We start from the raw sequence: 18,219 nt of genomic DNA, 5'->3' as shown, positions 1-18,219 counted from the left end.
GCTTTTCATTGGTTTCATCTTTCCCGTTGGATTCTATCTCAATTTCATTTGGTAGTTATATTGGTCTACCAACATAATCCCCAGAGAACATGCTGATAGAAGGGCTGACAAGTATGTACAGTACATTCAAGCTGCAAATCAAAATTGGTTCATCGGTAACTCATAAAGGACAAACGAAAACGTCAAAAGATATATAAACAAAATAGCGATGAAGACAGATGAAAAAAAGAAGACTGTTATCCATCAGCGTCTGTATCTTACGAAGCCACTATCCAATTTCTGTTTCAATATCAGGCTCCCGTCCCGTCAAGCCACCAGTAACCTTGTTCTTCACCTTCTTCAAAGCAAAAGTAGCTTCATCCTTGACGAACGCCGCATTCCGCGCTGGTGCCCATTGCATGGACCCGCGAAGTTTGCGTTTCTCAGTGCGCTTGTTCTGCTTGTTGCCGACCCGCTGGCGTCGATCTTCTCTCGTTTCGAAATCGCCGCTATGGGAATTCGTGTTCGTCGTCATGGATTCGATCTCGTGCATGTCCTCCTCCGTATGCTGGTCGCCGTCCGCTTGGTTCACGGGTTCGCCTTTGCTATGCTGCGGGGTATTTTCTTCCTGATCGCCTATCGATGCGGTGTCCGACTGATCGCCTGGTACCTGGCTGAAGTCAGCAAGGGCGTGGGGATTGTCTCCAAAGGCCATTGACCAGTCGAGGCCGTGGTCTTTGAACCACTGTTCTTGGTCTTCCGCGCCTTCTGCGGGATTATGCTGGAGCACGTCGCGTTCGCTGATCAGCGATTTGTTGTGCAGTTGTCTGATGTTTTCTGGGACGTCTGCTGATACCTGGCGCTTGCGAACGCCTTCGGCGATGCAGGCTTCCCAGCTCTCGTATGTCTCTCTCAGGTTATTGTCTGCAATAAGGCGTTCGTGAGCGTCGCTTAGGCCGGGAGCGAAGCGACACGAGAGTTGGAGTCGCCCTGCTATGGCTAAGTCTTCCAAACCAGGTTCGCGTTTCTGCTCCCAGTTATCCTCCGTGATATAATTTTGCGTCAGTCGCTGTGAATTCTTGGTTGTCCATATTGGTACATCAAGAGCGAACTCTTCATTGTCCGGAATGTCTTGGAGCCAAATGAGAGCATAGCCTGTGGTAGAGCCGTTGTGCAGCTCCAACACCACGGCAGAGCGGTAACGGTGCTGAACGGGCAATCGAGTGTTCTTTTTCGCCTCTTCCGAGCTCACATCGATGTATACTCCGTCTCCGGTGTCCAAGCGATGGCACGCTGAGCGAGAAATTGAGGTTGAGCTTCCGCTGGTTCGCAACTTGACTTTGACGCTGTGGGCGAAATCCTTGGCGGTGATGCGATCCGACACAACCTCGAATGTTCCAACATCCCAGCCCAACATCTGGCGTGGGAGCCGAGTTTCGACACTTCGGAAGAGCAACGACACGCGAATGCGACCGTATCCAACGCCGCCATCGAGTGGGTACCATCTTGTCACTTGCGACCGCGATTGCAAGATCTCCGACAGCTTCAATGGCACCACGCCCAGGATCGGATCATGCTCCCGGTACCGTTGATCGCGAACCGCGACTGTGACGATAGCTGATCGCCAATCTCTGATGAATCGCTCTGTTCCGGCGTTGAATATTGGCTTACTCGAAACGGCTTTGGCTCGTGTTCGATAGACCTGTACCACGTTAGCTTTAAAGTGTCTAGATTGTTGCATTCAGGACTGTTACTGACCAACTGATCATTCAACAAGATCGTACAGTAACTCGTTGGCAGATTTTTCCCTTCTTCGTCCGTATTCTCCCCATACTCTCTGGCGGGATCGTACTCGTGGCCTTTGCGATTCTTCAATGTCCCCTTGGTCCTTGCAAATTGCAGGTTGACAATCTGATGAATGACAATGCTGCAAATTCCGCTTGGCCAGAGAGGATCAGGGGGAGTATGCATCACGGCATCTTGCTCTTCGTTCAGAATACTTCCAGCTTCATCCTGCAGTTTTGGGTTGCCCTTCATGTGGTCCGGGAGACTCTCGTTCTTGCCATCGGTTCGAAGCTCTTTTCGCATGCGTGGCTTGCCAAAATACCCGACTTCCCAATGCAACTCTCCTGGCATCTCTGAACCGGCATCCATACCGCAAAGCTTGGAGGACATGTGATACATTTTGCCCGGATGTTGCATCATTTTCTGAACAGACAGCTCAACCTTGCCTACGATATCATCGGCCGTATTTCGGTCAGAATCCCACAATTCGATACTCAGCTGTTCGTCGGCTTTGATGATCTCTGGGTTCACTAGGAGACCCGCTGATTCCTCCCACACGGGATTGAGATCGTCGCAGATAACTCTTGTGCAATACATGGGTTTTCCATATTTCGAAAACGAGAGGTTGATGTAGGGATCGCTTCCTCCACCATAACTTCCCCGTTTGTCTTGCTTGCTCAACCCTACTGCACGGTGAATCCTTACCCACAGCACGCCCATCGCCAATGTGTCCTTTTGGATATCGTCGCCTTGCAGCAACTGGGCAATGTCGATTGTCATGGACTTTGGCGCGACGTACAGACTGGCTGCTGCGCCGATGGCGTAGTTGACGAAATTGGATATTAGCGGTAAATTCAGAATGTTTACGCCGTGCCTAACCATAGGGACGCAGCCGGCTCGAACATGTGGAAGGCCCATTAAACTAAAAGTCAATGTTTTCGCAAACGGCGGTTCAGGAGTTAGCTGTAAGCGAAGCCGGATGGTTCCAACCACTTCTATCAATTCCGCGAAGATTGGAAGAGGAACGCCGAAGAGCCCTTTGACTCCCAGGTAAAACACCAGCATCATGTGCATGTTTTGTGCTTTGGCAGAAGAAGTGTTGCCGCTTGGTTTAGCATGGTATGCGAATGAGCATTCAAGCGTATAAACCTCTCCGCCTTCTTCCTCTGCGGCTGCCTCATCCGCAGATTTGGTCTTCTGGTTATGCTCCCGCATGCCATCCACCAATTGCTGTACATGGCTATCTGGGAGCGATCTGAGACTCAGGACCCGGAACGGATTCGATCCTTGGTCAATCTCCGCAATTCGAACATTCTCAATGATCCCTGGGACTGATGCTTGCATAACATCTTCAATGGTATCGGCGACGCCGGCGAACATGTCCGGATTCATCAAGCCCCAGGCGACTTCCAGAAGACTGTTTAGCCATTCGACAGATTCCGGGAGTAAATTTGCTGTGGCCTGCGCTCATCATTAGTTCTGAACACTTTTGAATTGCAGACAGGACCCGCCCTACCGTTTGACCTCGTATCTGTTCGGACTGCCATTCATGCTGTCTCCCTTTGCGGATCACGTCCTGAACCCAGAGCCATACAGCGGACACAACACAAAACGATAGTGGAATGAGCCATTTAAGTGCCCCTCCTGCTAACTTTCCAGCTATCAAAATGGCCCAAAATACTCCCATACAGAGTACACCGCCACGCTTCTCCAAGGACTTGAACATGGGTTCATAGCTAACCGAAGGCGTAGGGTGGAACAGCACGTTCGTCTTTTCGCCATGGATTGGAACATCGGAAGTTGTTCCTTCAGCAACTGGCTCTGGAGGGGCAGTGATATCCTGCTTATGCTTATATTCGTGCAGCGGTTGGTCCGGTTGTGTTTGTATGTCCTTCTTACGGTCAGCATGAAAATCGCGCGGCAGAGAAACCTGGACAACTCACGGTTGGTAAACCAAGGTTTGCATTTGGTATAGTGAGCTAGGGTTTCGCCGTTAATTCCAACTTCGTTAAGCTAATCAGCACATTGCGCCAGTGATTTACCTTGGGCTCCTCAACAGCCTTCATATGTTCTTTTCCCACATCGTCGATTTCAATCTCCCTGCCAGTGGTTGGATCGGTAACGGTGCGTCTTCTATTCTTGACTGACGGCGCAGGACTATGAGGAGGCGCCTCCGTCTCTTTATCTCGCCCTGGAAGTCGCCTTTGATCCCGGGATTGGTGCTTTTGTGCTTCCTGGTGTGCTTTTTCAGCTTCGTCGATCTGCTTATCCCGATCTTTCTTGTCCTTGTCCAGGCTTTGCATGAATTGCTGGATCGTCGGGATGGGGTTTTCAGCACTCCAGTGTCCGCCGGGCTTCTTTTGAGTCGTCATGGTTGCGGCAATGGGCCAGGGGAATGGATTTGATCTAGAGGTGATATGTATGTGAGGATTCCCCTAAAGGGGGTGGAAAGTGGATCAGCGTCCTGAGGGAAAAGAAAGTCTATAGCACTTTCTACAGGGCCGATTGAAATAATTCCCTAGCTAGGGGTGTATGCATGGTCAAAAGACATTCCGGTGAGTTTATACAACCAACAGTAGCTCTGACCCAGCTCCTGGAAAAGTCAATCTTCAGGATGTCATATTACTACGTCATATTGTATCAGGGCCGAGGAGCGGCAGTGATGTTTGAACAATGGAGCATATATTTTCTTGGCCACCAAGTCCAAGTGCAAATTATCCCAGTTACGATTGAATTTCCACATATCGATTGAGAGGAGCTTGAATTCATTCGTTAAGCTTGGGAGCTAGATGTGACGTCAGGTCTTGGGGCCGACCTGTTAACCGGGTTTGCGTCACAGAAGTGCATCAAACATAATCGCGAGCAGCAATATTTTCAGTGGAATGGGAGATGGTGCAGTAAGGACGATTGGTTCTGTGTAGAGTTCAGTTTATGAACTTATTGTTTTGTAAGGATAGGAAGGGCCTGTTATTTGAAGAGACCATTTCAAAAAGGGCCTGTTCGACATACACTAGTTAACCCTGCCAGGGTTAGAGGTTCGAATCCTAGCCATCAAGAAACTTGGAAATCTGATCATTATTCTCCTTAGCTTCAGGCATGAGATGATCCTCTCTCCATTGATGATTGCCTCCGCCGTGCATTCTAATTACTCCGTACGGAGTACTCTGTTGGACTTGGCAGCCGGGGTGACTGCAAACAAGACAAACATCCAGCTGGCGATTCTAACAAACAAAGCAAACAGGCATGGTTTGAAGAACTGGTGACAAGTGACATCAACATAGCTACTCCATACACAAGACGTTTTCACAATCAACCGTCCTTCTCAGCTCAAGGATGTCCACTGCGGAAGAATCCCCAGCCCAGCAGGCTGCTCGTCTCCGGCGAGAACGCCGAGAGGCGAAAATTAGAGCCGGCGGCTCTGCAAGATTAGACAAAATCACCAGTCTGAGCGGAAGGACTCCTGCTAGTGGTGAGGACCTCGAGAAAACCCATTTTGCAGGTGCATATTGTTTGGCCTCTGAAAGAACTAACATATGCGCATATATAGCGGTGGCAGACGAGCCCTCCCGTTCAGCTAGCCCTTTAAACAGCTCAACCCCAGAGCTCCAACCACAGGAGCAATCCCAATCGGTCTCACCGTTACCCAAACCCACCACCGCCGCCGACAATTCCCCCGAGAGCATCGAAGCGCAAGAAGCTTACTTGCGCGCCTTACTACGATCCAAACAACCCCTTGACCAGCCGGAGGAAACGGACCCAACCGCAAAACTCCTCGGCTCACTGATGGGTCTCGATTCCGCGCCGTCGGATCCCACCGGTGGAAGCGGAGGAGCCGCAGGTCCACCGGTCGCGGATATACTGTCTCAGAACCTCACTGCGTTTGGCTTGCCGTCGTCAATGGCCAATTTGTTCACGCAGCAGCTACGACCAGAGTCGCCCGAGGATCAGCGGAAAAACAAGACGTGGCGCCTCCTTCATACGGTTGTTGCTTGTGTTATCGGGCTCTGGATGATGTTTGTGTTTCAGACGTCTGTGGCAACTTATGGGAAACGCCCACCGCCGCCGGCTACGGCTCAAAATCCGTTTATGCACTTTGTTACGGCGGAGCTTATTCTCGCTGGAGGGAGGGTGTTGACGAGTATGGGCAGTGGTCAGCTGCGGACTGTGCGGCCGTGGATGCAGATTTTTTCGAATGTTATGAAGGACGGCAGGATAATTTTGTTTATGCTGGCCATAACGGAATTATGGGCGAATTACCGCTACAAGTTGTGAGCACACTCAAGATGATATCCTTATGCCGTAGCCAAAATAATTGATATGATATATTCAAGCCCGATAATCATTTTTTGAAAACATGTGAAGCAAAATCTAGAAATGCCATTTTTAGATTCTCAAGCGGGGAAAAGGCTGATTCATAAACGACCAAGGAAATTCGCTTTGTCTCCCAGCAATGCCACCTGGGCTTAGCTTGCCGGGAAGGGTGCTGCGTGCTGTTTCAATACTGGTGTAACTCCTCCAACGGTCGGGGCTCAGGTCTTCCTCAGTCTTGCTTAATACTGAGTCACGATCATGGCAAAAACCATTGCACCCTTGTTTCTCATGGAAGCCTATCATATGGAATTGGACTAATCATCACGATGGGCAACATGTCACAAGGGCCTGCAGCGCCGTCTTTGTTTCAGTACCCCGTGAGGGGTCCTCCGTCCTGTTGAATCTTGGGCAAGGAGCTCCAGTGGATTTGGGCAAGCCATGCGAGATATACTGAAAGGGGGCTGAGCACTGTTACATCCTCTCGGAGGATATTTTAGTCTTGACTGAAATCTACTGTATGCAAGCGGTATGTTGATTGTGGTCTCGTTGTTTTTGAATTGTGAGTAAATTGAAATTATCAACAGCTGAATTTTCATGGACATGTTGTGGTTATGAGGTTATGTTATATGACTGGACGTGTGGATGACAAGGAATTGGAGACAAGCTTTCCACTTCCATTAGCACATACCTTGTTTATGGGCTTTAAAAGCTTCAAAGCCGATAACCATGAAATCAATATATTGCGAGCTCAATTGGCAAGTTCGACAGCACGTCTGCGCGCTTGGTAGTTACGGATCTTACGCTAATTAGTCCCATCGGCAAGTACTACACGGGGCTCCGGGTCATCCACACGGGCGAATGGATGGGGGGGGGACCTTTATGGCCTCCTTAGTTCAGCTGCAGCGGGGATTCTTCTCGCAGTGCTTCAGGGGCCGATATTGGAACACGGAAGAATCAGTCAACAGCGTTCAAAGGGCCGTACTCGCATTCAGACGCATAAGTAACTACCCGCGATCGCTGCAGGGATGTGCTCCCTACACGCGTCACACGTCGAGACCAGCTTGTGTAACGGATGCACGTCGCCTCGTCCATTGACGGCTGGTGGTGTTTCGATGGCCATTTGAAAAGACGGGTAAATATTGAAGCTAAAACCGATATTTCGAGTGTCATAGGATCGCGTGCCGGGCACACAGGATGAAGATCACTAAAGATGGGATTGTACAGCGCGAACGCGAAGCCATATATAGCAAGACTCTAAACGGGCAGAGGCCGTGTATTTTATGGACGTATTGGCGTGTAAGTTAACCGGGCTTAAGGAAAGTTCTCGGTGAGAAGGACGAGCGAGGACGTTTCTTTCGGCACAAGCGTGGTCCAAGTCCAAGGCCGACATCTCGCCGACAACAGGTCAAAAAATCAAGCAAAATTAAGCTGGAGCAGAGATTTCAATGAGCTTTCGGCAAGGGAGCTTCTTTTCTCGGACAGGCTATAATTCTTATTAAGAGGCCACTAGTACGACGAATTATTGGGCTCCGTACAACCGAAAGGGAGTCCCGGTGTTATCATCACGGGCAAGCGCCGATAAATGCCCCGCACTAATGGGCGGTTTTTAAGTTGGTGGATGGCGGGGTGTCAAAAGTCAATCCGCGTGAATAGGGGGCCTTGGTAGTTACACCGTATGTTCCAGCGAAAGATAATTACAGCCGCCCGCACTTTTCGATACAGGCTCACTGTGTTCCGGTGTACGGGACCTGTACCGGGTGCTGCTGATGGGACAGCGGGCCAGTTACGTATTGGCCAGGCGTGGTACCGCTTTGCGCCGTCACTGGGGCAATGATGATCGCCTGCCGGATACATATAGACGCCTGAGCCTCTTTTCCTCCTTCCCAAGATTACCAGCATTGATTGACTCTTCTCTCCCTTCGGCCATCCCTGCCACCGACCTACTCTCCTCTCCACTCCTCTCTTCGCTGCTCTCCATTGACGCATTGACCCGGGCACTCCTTCAGCTCATCGTTTCTTCCTCTCACTCTCTGCTCCCATCACCACCACCAACAAAATCTTCGGATCTTGCCCAGGTCAGCTCTTGAACGCATAAACTGGTATTGCGGGTCAGCTTTTAAGATGTCAGAGTCTCCCGCTGAACCAAAGGCCCCAGTGGTATGGCATTCCGTGAACATGTGCATAACTTTTTGCTTCTTCGGGGCTTAGAGCCAAGGCCTCTTTCGTCTGAACTTGGTCAGTTGGCGCAGCAACACATGAGGCTGACTCTTCTTGAACACAGGTTATAGAGGCCCACCAGGTCGATACTTTCCATGTCCCGGAAGCATTCCATCACAACCATCCCCATGGACCGCACCTGAGGAATATGGATGAGTACAACCGGCTCTATCAAGAATCCATAAACGACCCCGACACGTTTTGGGCGCGCATGGCGCGCGAGCTTATCACATTTGATAAAGATTTCGTCAAAACTCACATTGGGTCTTTTGCTGGGGGGGATAACGCATGGTTTGTCGGTGGTCGCCTGAACGCTTCGTACAATTGTGTCGACCGTCATGCCATGCAGAATCCAGACAAGACGGCTATAATATATGAAGCAGACGAACCTGACCAGGGCCGGTATATCACCTACGGCGAGTTACTGAAGGAAGTCTGCCAGCTGGCTTGGGTTCTGAAGAGTCAGGGTGTTAAGAAAGGTGATACTGTGGCAATATATCTTCCTATGATTCCCGAAGCCATCGTTGCGCTCCTAGCCTGTGCTCGCATTGGTGCTATTCATTCTGTCGTCTTTGCAGGTTTCTCTTCCGATTCCTTGCGCGACCGTGTTCTCGATGCGCGATCAAAGTTCGTTATAACCGCCGATGAGGGTAAACGTGGCGGAAAACTCATCGGGACGAAGAAGATAGTAGACGAGGCGTTGAAACAATGCCCAGACGTTGTCAACTGCATCGTCTTTAAAAGAACCGGCGCAGATGTACCCTGGACCAAGGGCCGTGATTTGTGGTGGCATGAAGAAGTCGAAAAATATCCAAACTATATTCCTGTTGAGCCAATGGATTCTGAGGACCCTCTTTTCCTGCTATATACGTCCGGCTCGACTGGAAAACCCAAGGGGGTTATGCATACAACAGCTGGCTATCTTGTAGGGGCAGCCGCCACTTGCAAATACGTCTTCGATGTTCACCGTGACGACCGTTTCTTTTGCGGCGGTGATGTTGGATGGATTACAGGGCATACATATGTTGTCTATGCCCCGTTGCTTCTGGGATGTGCCACTGTGGTCTTCGAAAGCACACCAGCATACCCTAACTTTTCCCGTTACTGGGATGTTATTGAAAAGCATAAGGTGACCCAGTTTTATGTCGCACCAACTGCGTTGCGGCTTTTGAAACGTGCGGGCGACCATCATATCAATCACGAAATGAAAGATATGCGCGTTCTGGGCTCTGTAGGCGAACCTATCGCAGCTGAGGTCTGGAAGTGGTACCATGATGTTATTGGAAAAAGACAAGCCCACGTGGTTGATGTAGGTTGGCCCCTTCTGAAATATCCGCTGTGGTATTAATGTCGTCCAGACATACTGGCAAACCGAAACCGGCTCCCATGTTATCACTCCTCTCGCTGGCATCACGCCAACTAAGCCAGGAAGTGCGTCGCTTCCATTCTTTGGTATTGACCCTGCTATCCTTGATCCCGTTACGGGCGTAGAGGTCCACGGAAATGATGTCGAGGGAATTCTTGCCTTCAAGAAGCCATGGCCAAGTATGGCCCGCACTGTGTGGGGTGATCATAAACGATATATGGACACTTATTTCAATGTCTATAAAGGTTATTATGTGAGTATTTCACTTTGACCATATCTTCCTGTCTTTCCTAACAACGCGACAGTTCACCGGAGACGGCGCCGGGCGAGACCATGAAGGCTATTATTGGATTAGAGGACGCGTGGATGATGTTGTGAACGTGTCTGGTCATCGCCTTTCGACTGCGGAGATCGAAGCTGCTCTTATCGAACACCGTAAGCGACGTATCACAGCTGCCTGATCTTGAATAGAACTAACTTCTGTTTGTTAGACTCCGTTGCTGAAGCCGCTGTCGTTGGTATTCCAGACCCATTGACAGGACAGGCTGTGCATGCTTTTGTTGCCTTGAAGAATAGTAACGAGAACAAGGAACAACTTCGAAAAGAACTGGTAATGCAGGTTCGTAAATCGATTGGCCCGTTTGCTGCTCCGAAGGTTGTGTTCGTGATCGACGACCTTCCGAAGACACGTAGCGGCAAGATCATGAGACGGATTTTGCGCAAGATTTTAAGCGGCGAGGAAGATAGCCTCGGCGACATCTCAACGGTATGTGAGAGTGACTTTCTCCCAGCAATTTGGCGTACCAGATCAGAAGTTGAACTAATGATGACACCCGGAACAGCTTTCTGATCCCAGCGTGGTTTCTAAGATTCTTGATACCTATCATGAGTGGAAGAAAGTAGTTGACGCCGCCGCCTCTGCTGCTGCCACTGTAGCTTCCAATACGGCCACCAACGCAGCAGCTGCGATCTCAGCGAAAACAACAACCGCCGCTTGATATATAATATAAAAATGGTGGATACAGGATGCTTGTGACCATCTTGATATAGAATAGTTGCCCTAGGCGTTTCTGGTCAGAGATTCAATTCGAGGTTATCTTACGGAGTATTGTTCGCTGATACCACTGTGATTTCTTGGGTAAGGGTTGCTTCACTTTGGGGCAGCCTGACAAATGAGTTTCTGTATGCACGGATTGGTTTTATGTCTATTATACGAGAAGCTAGCTCAATTATGACCATCATCAATACCTTATCGAATGTTTATCGCACTGATTGATATCCTTTAAGGCGAGCGGAAGAGGTCGTCTTGATTAGCTAATCCGATAGCTGTTGAGTCAGCCGAGCGCGTCACATGAGCTTTCCCCTTTTAGGCATCAACGCGATTACCTAAGCGAGCCCCATGCTTCGCCACATTGGGCTAGCGCAGCTCCCAACTTCGCGTTGCTCTTTTGATGTCGCTTCAGCTTTTCGCCATATAAAACAAAGTGCTCTTCGTCTTTTATCCGGCATTTTCAAGGTCATTTTATCACCTACGCTTCGAATCTCACATTTAGTTTCTTCCTTAATATTGTGTAATTTGTGTGATCGCGGAATCTGCTCTCATTGCAAAGCAATTTCAGAAGTTTGACGAGCGAGTTTTCCGCCCCTGTTTTCGATTCCCCTCCCATTACGCACCGCGCGCGATTTCCTACAAGTTCATGGCTTAAACGATATCGGAACTGGAAGGAATTGTGAAACTGAGTGATTTCGAGTCGTAATCGGCCATCATGTCAGGGGGCTTCGGCACCGGCACGGGCTTTGGGGCCTTTGGTGGCGCCAGCAATCAACAGCAAAACACTGGTTTCGGGACTGGTACGGGCTTTGGGACAACTGGAGGCACAGGTAGGTTTCCCTTTCTTGCGGCGCTCAGCTTCTTTGAACGTTTTGCGTTTCTTTTGGCTTTCGTTTTTTTTTTCCGAATCGTGCTCTGCGACGCGATCGCGTGGGCCCTCGCGTTTATCTGCGTCGTTATTATTCACCTGCTGGGCGTTCAACTGGATCTCGTGGTTTTCGACAATGACAAAAAAAAAGAGAAAGAAAAATTCAAGTCGAAAAAAGTTGAAACGACCAAACGAAGATTCCAGGACGGACCTCTACCCAGTGGTGGCACTATTCAACAGAAACTCCCGTCTAATGCGAATGATCCATTCGTCTAGGCTTCGGATCCAAACCATCTTCCTCCCCGTTTGGCGCCCCAGGAACTACGTTTGGTTCTTCTAGCGGTTTTGGTTCTGGAGGAGGTATGTTCTTTCAACGAAAAAGAATATCTTTTCCTGCGGCAACCCAAGGCTTTTTCCACACTGGCAGTCGCTGTGAGGAATAACTACTGTTTTCCTGCCATGAAGATCTCCGACAATAAGTGGCAACTGTAGCTTTTCCTCCTGATTTGCTCCTGCGAGGGACTTGGCTGGTTCGACGCGCATATTCCCATAATCGGACCAGGAAGTTCCCATACATTTAGTGGATTACGACCGTGGATGCGCCTGTGGTCATATTTTGTTTTCGCCATTGAGGATCTTTCTAAGCTAACATGACTACTTCTCTGATTAGGTTTCGGGACTACCAGTACGCCAACAAACACCATGTTTGGAGGTCAGAATAAAGGATTTGGGACCACCGCGACAACTACTGGAGGTGGTATGTTCGGTCAAGGAACAAGCGCCTTCGGTGGTGGCAACGCGTTCGGAACCGGAGCTGCATTTGGCAATACTGCAACTCCAGCAACTAACACTGGCATGTTTTCAAACACTCAAACCGCCGGTTTCGGGACTGGCACCCAACAGGGGTCCAGTATTTTTGGCGGAGGAAGTAGTGGTGGCACAGGCTTTGGTTCTGGAACAGGATTTGGAACGGGGACAGCTTTGAGCGGCAACGTTCCACCCCCTAGCGGAACTGCAAATCCGCCTTTCAATGCTTATGAAGAAAAAGAGCCCAGCTCCTCGGTTACATGTCACTACCAAAGCATAAGCTGCATGCCGCCATATCAGAAATACTCTTTTGAGGTATATTCGCATTTAACCACATCTCCTTGTTTCCAACTAACGCTTATTCTAGGAACTCCGCGCAGCAGACTACGATCAAGGACGGAGGTATGGCAACGCCAGCGGCCAAGCTGGAAGCTTTGGCGCTGCTGCTTTTGGCGGTTTCCCACAGACTGCCACCGGCTTCGGCACCCAAACCTCAAGCAATCCTTTTGGTGGTGGGACTGCTTCAAGCGCTCCTCCAGCTTTCGGCCAGACAGCAACATCTGGATTTGGTACTACCTCTACCCCAAACCCATTGTTTGGCGGGACGAAGCCGGCCACCTCGATGTTTGGCCAGACTCCAGCATCCCAGCCAGGCACGTTCGGTTCGTCGATATCAAGCGGTGGAGGATTTGGTGCAACGACTGGTACGGCTTTTGGTGGAGGTAATCTTTTCAACAATCAGCAAACTAAACCTGCATTTGGTACTGGTGCTACTGGCACTGGATTGGGCGCATTCGGTCAGCCCGCTACAAGCGGTACCTCCGCATTTGGAGGAACTACAGCAGCCTCTTCTCCATTCGGCCAGGCACAGCAAGGGGGAACTGGGTTTGGTGGGTTTGGTCAGGCTCAGCAAACACAACAAAATAAACCGGCATTTGGAACATTCGGAAACACCACACAGCAACAACAACAACAGCCAAGTGGGGGAAATGCCTTCGGAGCAACTGGAACTACAGGGACTTCGGGTTTTGGAACCAGCCTTGGCCAACAAAGTGGCACCTCGTTGTTTGGTGGACAGCAGGCTTCTACTCCGTCAAATCCATTTGGTGGTCAGCAGCAACAACAAGAACAAAAACCAAATATGTTCGGCGGCCTGGGAACCGGAACTTCGACCACTGGCACTGGCGGGTTTGGATTCGGCACTCAAAACCAACAACAAGGATCCAATTTGTTTGGGGGCACAAATCAGCAACAGCAGAAGCCTAGCGTTTTCTCCCCTTCAACTGGGCAATCTGGTGGCCTATTCAATACATCAACCGCGACCCCTGCATCCGCTGGTGGTTCTATATTTAACCTTGGTGGTAATAATCAAACTACGCAACAGCCCGGCGGTGGTTTGGGTTTGGGCTCTTTGGCTGGTGGAAGCATGTTTGGACAGCAACAACAGGCCCAACAGCAGCCTCAAACCAACGGTCTACAAGCTTCACTTCTGGATGGCAACCCGTACGGCAATCAGTCTATTTTCTCCGGTCTACCTACGCCGAACGCACCTTCTCCAGGTCCCTTGGCGACACCACTATCAGCGAGTATTAAGCAAAAGCAGCGGACGCCGTTGCCCATGTACAAAGTTTCTCCTAATGCTGCTAACCGTTTGATCACGCCTCCAACTCGCCAAGGTTATGGATTCTCTTATTCTACTTACGGCACCCCGTCGAGCTCGGCTGGCACGCCAGGGTTAGGTAATAGTTTCCTGAGCAAAAGCCTCAACGGAGGAAGCCTCGGGCGAAGTTTCAGTAAAAGCCTTTCGTCAAGCAACCTTCGCAGATCCTTCGAGCCAGAAACAGATAGCATCTTATCTCCCGGTGCATTCTCCCCAGGAAGCTCACGTTATTCAGGCTCAAATTTAAAGCGCTTGACAATCGATCGCAGTCTTAGGACTGATTTATTCTCACGCTCCACCCAACCTCATACGACGATTATGAACGGTGATAGCACTCCTTTACAGTCGAGTAAGCTCAAGAAGAGAGTTAGCTTCGATTCACCTGATAAAGACAAAGAAGATTTGGGTGACAAAACAGATAAAGCTCTCGTTCCGTTTGAGAGCCATACTCCTGAGCCGACACCGGAAGAGTTGGGTTTCCTGCGTTCAAGAAGGGAAAAGCCTGCTGCTCCTGAACCAAATGGAGTGAAAGATGTTGATGGTGTGAACGGCTCTCCTGGTGCGCAGACTGCTTCAGGCTCCAACAGCCAACCTGAAATGGAACAGGTTCGTGGAAAAGAACTCGCTGTAGTCCCGGAAGCCCAGGAACAAGAAGATGCTGCCACACCAGATCAGTCTAAGACGGCGAAAGTTCCAGACCGCGATCCCAGACCTGGAGAATTTTGGATGAAGCCTTCTCGGGAAGAAATCAGCAAAATGACTCGCGAGCAACAGAAGCAGGTATCAAACTTCACCGTGGGCCGCGCGAATTGTGGGAGTGTTACATTTAACAGGCCTGTCGACCTCACGACCGTCAATCTAGATGACGTGATGGGTAAGATAGTCAAGATCGGAGTACGTTCTATTACTGTATACCCTGAGGACGTTGCAAAGCCTCCAAGAGGGAAAGGTCTCAATGTCCCATCCACTTTGGTAATTGAGAACTCCTGGCCACGAGGCCGAGACAAGAAGGCTCCGTCTCCTATTACTAGCGGTCCCCTCTTCGATAAACACATTGAACGTTTGAAGCGCGTTACAAATACCGAGTTTGTTGATTATTGCAAAAAAACTGGAGTATGGACTTTCAAAGTTCCACACTTTACGACTTATGGGCTTGACTATGATGATGAGGATGAAGGTGAGAATTTTGATCAAAGCACTATGAGTGCTCATCCTGACATGGTCACTCCAAAGGCTCAAACACCGTCGCATCCTTTCGGCTCCGAATTTAATGACTCAACAATTAACGTGGACGACTCGTTCGACGATTCAATGATCGGGGTGGAAGATGACACATTCGAGTTTAAGAAGAGAGGTTTGGTTCCCGGTGGATTTTCCAACCAAAACACTGTTGGCAAGTCAGTGTCTTTCGAATCAGACGAAGATCAGGCATCTTTTTTAGGGGAAGGCTCCGTGGGTTCGGGTTCTGAAAATGACTCCATCGAAGAAAGCGATCGTAGCGCTATTACATCAGAACCAGAATCGGACAGGGACGAGACAATGGGTATGGCTGGTGCATTTCCCGTTCCTGACTATACCGCGGAGCAATACATTCCACCAGTCAGTCCCCAAAAAGCAAATCTCGGACATTCACGAATTGAGTCCCTTGATGATCTACATTTAAATTTGAGTGGAAATTGGGCAGAACAGTTACAGCGAACTATAAGTCCACGAAAACAAGACCGACAAGCACTACGCGAAATCCAAAATGATGTGTTTGCCGATCGACATGATCCAGACGATACTCCCAAGGCGAAGCCTTTGAATAGCAAGGACCATGGATTCGCTACAAGCATTGATCTCATGAATTCGCTTTTCCGGCCCAAGCAAGCTAGTCCGCGGAAAGCTCAAGTAGGGAAGGCCAAGAAAGGTTTCGAGGTTTGACTCCCTTTCCTTTACAGTCTTTTTTTTCTTTCACAGCCTGTTGTACTTAACTATCTGATCAATATGCACTTTTCAACTGTAAGTAATTAAGGAATTGAAGATCTTGAACTAAGATATGCAATTTCTTTTAGTGGCCGTATGCTAAGAAACCCAAAACTTTTGCCGGGAGCCCTGGTGATATGTCTGAAGCGGACACAAACTTCCATTCATCTGTGAAACCTCGCTGGGTGAAGTTGGATACTCTCGTTCTCCCTGTTTCGTCCACTGTCGATGAGGATGAAGAAGAGCCTGTGGTCTCGCTTTATACGCTTGAAAAATCGAAGGAGGTTGGTATTCAGAAGATTTCCCTGTTGATTACTGCGTTTATTGACATATTCCCCATAGTCTCAAGACACTCTACTCCTCCAGAAAGCTCGCTCTTCTATCAAACTCGTTGATAATCTACCGTTTGCTAGTTTGTCTGTCGCCGATTTCTTGCCCTTCATCGATAATGTGCAGGAAGATACCCCAGAGGCTGAGTTAGAACGGCAAGTTTGGCAGCTAGCATATATTCTCTTCAATGACGATATAGAGGATGATATATCATCAGGTGTTCCGGCCCATTTGCGCAACCAGTATCTTCATCGCATCAAGAAGGACCGACTCAGTTTGCTATGGGAAAATATTATTCGTCAAAGCTATTCTGCAGATATCGAGGCCATTACGGCTCCAGAAGAACGTGCAATAGCATATCTTTGTTCCCACAGGGTTGAAGACGCGTGCAAAACGCTTGTCACCAGTGGAAATCCGCATTTAGCAACACTGATTTCTCAAATTGGACGTGATGAAATCATTCGAAAAGATATGAAGGAGCAAATTGAGTCATGGCGGAATCATAATGTGCTCTCTGAAATGACTGAACCTATTCGTGCACTCTACGAATTGATTTCTGGCAATTGTCTTCGGAGTGAAGGGAAACCGAATGCGGCCATCGAGGATCGAACGTCGACCTTTAGCATTTCTGAACGATTTGGCCTTGATTGGATTCGAGCATTTGGCCTTCGCTTATGGTATGGTATCGGTGAAACCGACCCCATTGAAGCTGCCGTGAGTCTCTTTTACCATGATATATGTCACGGAAATGAGCCAGCATATCCAACTTCAACGCTTGACGATGAACAGAGTTCTAATTCAGCTGAATCTCCTCTATGGGTCATCTTGAAGATTTTCGCTGTTGCCAAGCATAACGGAAATCATGCCGAAATTAAGCCCGTTCCCGTTCCGCAAGATATCATGCCTGAAGCCGTCACCGGTAATGGTCTACGCAACCGATTCTCGTTCCAGTTATTTCATCATATCTGCAAGGTAGCTGGCCCCTACAACGCTCTTACAATTGATGAGCATCGTGCGAATCAGCTTACTTTCAACTATGCTTGGGAGGTTGCAGCTGCGAGAGACTATGGGCCGGCACTGTTCGTTCTCCTTTATCTTACGCGCGCTGTAGATCGCGAACGCAGCATCAAAGAGATGTTATCCCAATTCGGCGCATGGCTTCCTAAACCACTACTAGAAGACGGAGCACCAAGTATTATGTGGAAATTCCTTACTGAGGAACTTCGGATTCCAAGCCCTTGGATTTGGGCTGCAAAGGCACTGTTTGCACGCTACGACGGTAATCCGTCTGCTGAAGTTGAATGCCTTATTAACGCAGAACACTGGAATGAGGCACATGAGACGTTCTGCAGGGTAGTTGCCCCAAAAACTGTTATTCGGCGTGATTTCAGCACTCTCAAATCGCTAATTGATGCGTTTGGCGAGAAACCGGAGAGCAAAATTCGAGATTGGGCGCATGAAGGTGGAATGTATCAAGATTTTCTCGCTTTGGTGGATGTTCCGGGTATTCGAAAGGATCAAGCATTAGTCAAAAGACTCGTGGCTACGCTTATAAACGTGGGTGAGAAGATTGAGAAGAGCGCGACGGCAAGTTTTGAGGAGAAGGTTGCGTTGAAGGAGATTGGCCGATTGGTTGCTGGATGGTGCACTGCTGATATTGGAAGTGTAAGTTTGATGAATGCTCAGTATGGGCAAATGCTTGCATGCAATCAGGATGTGGTTTTCTAATGACACTGGAATACAGACTATCCAACCTGCGGATATACTCCGTCTTCCAATGACCAGAGATGCCCGGCGCGATTATGCGGCAGAGGTTAGCAAGCGGTACTATCGTGCTATTATGGCAAGCGGTGCCTGAATTATGATGAACTAATGGCTGA

The 18,219-nt window shown here is 49.2% G+C and overlaps 5 protein-coding genes across 5 annotated transcripts; 4 read left to right on the top strand and 1 right to left on the bottom strand.

Annotated features, from left to right (window-relative positions):
* Positions 1-268: 268 nt before the first annotated feature.
* On the bottom strand, positions 269-4,136 carry UREG_05082 (uncharacterized protein; the record flags this gene model as incomplete). The annotated part of the gene is made up of 4 exons (XM_002584347.1): positions 269-1,681; positions 1,738-3,225; positions 3,281-3,694; positions 3,807-4,136. The coding sequence occupies 4 exons, from the start codon at positions 4,134-4,136 to the stop codon at positions 269-271; spliced, it is 3,645 nt and encodes a 1,214-aa protein (XP_002584393.1).
* A 961-nt stretch (positions 4,137-5,097) lies between these two features.
* UREG_05081 (uncharacterized protein) lies at positions 5,098-6,036 on the top strand (the record flags this gene model as incomplete). Its single annotated transcript, XM_002584346.1, has 2 exons — positions 5,098-5,233; positions 5,312-6,036. 2 exons carry the CDS (start codon positions 5,098-5,100, stop codon positions 6,034-6,036), a joined length of 861 nt encoding a protein of 286 aa, XP_002584392.1.
* A 2,160-nt stretch (positions 6,037-8,196) lies between these two features.
* UREG_05080 (acetate-CoA ligase) lies at positions 8,197-10,656 on the top strand (the record flags this gene model as incomplete). The annotated part of the gene is made up of 6 exons (XM_002584345.1): positions 8,197-8,232; positions 8,357-9,601; positions 9,651-9,911; positions 9,964-10,093; positions 10,150-10,424; positions 10,501-10,656. 6 exons carry the CDS (start codon positions 8,197-8,199, stop codon positions 10,654-10,656), a joined length of 2,103 nt encoding a protein of 700 aa, XP_002584391.1.
* Positions 10,657-12,279: 1,623 nt separating this feature from the next.
* On the top strand, positions 12,280-15,967 carry UREG_05079 (uncharacterized protein; the record flags this gene model as incomplete). Its single annotated transcript, XM_002584344.1, has 2 exons — positions 12,280-12,699; positions 12,752-15,967. The coding sequence occupies 2 exons, from the start codon at positions 12,280-12,282 to the stop codon at positions 15,965-15,967; spliced, it is 3,636 nt and encodes a 1,211-aa protein (XP_002584390.1).
* Positions 15,968-16,858: 891 nt separating this feature from the next.
* UREG_05078 (uncharacterized protein) lies at positions 16,859-18,197 on the top strand (the record flags this gene model as incomplete). Its single annotated transcript, XM_002584343.1, has 2 exons — positions 16,859-18,004; positions 18,084-18,197. 2 exons carry the CDS (start codon positions 16,859-16,861, stop codon positions 18,195-18,197), a joined length of 1,260 nt encoding a protein of 419 aa, XP_002584389.1.
* Positions 18,198-18,219: the final 22 nt, after the last annotated feature.

Source organism: Uncinocarpus reesii, genomic scaffold (assembly GCF_000003515.1).
Source record: "Uncinocarpus reesii 1704 scaffold_3 genomic scaffold, whole genome shotgun sequence".
Lineage (NCBI taxonomy): Eukaryota > Fungi > Ascomycota > Eurotiomycetes > Onygenales > Onygenaceae > Uncinocarpus > Uncinocarpus reesii.
This window is presented reverse-complemented; position numbering and strand designations above follow the sequence as displayed.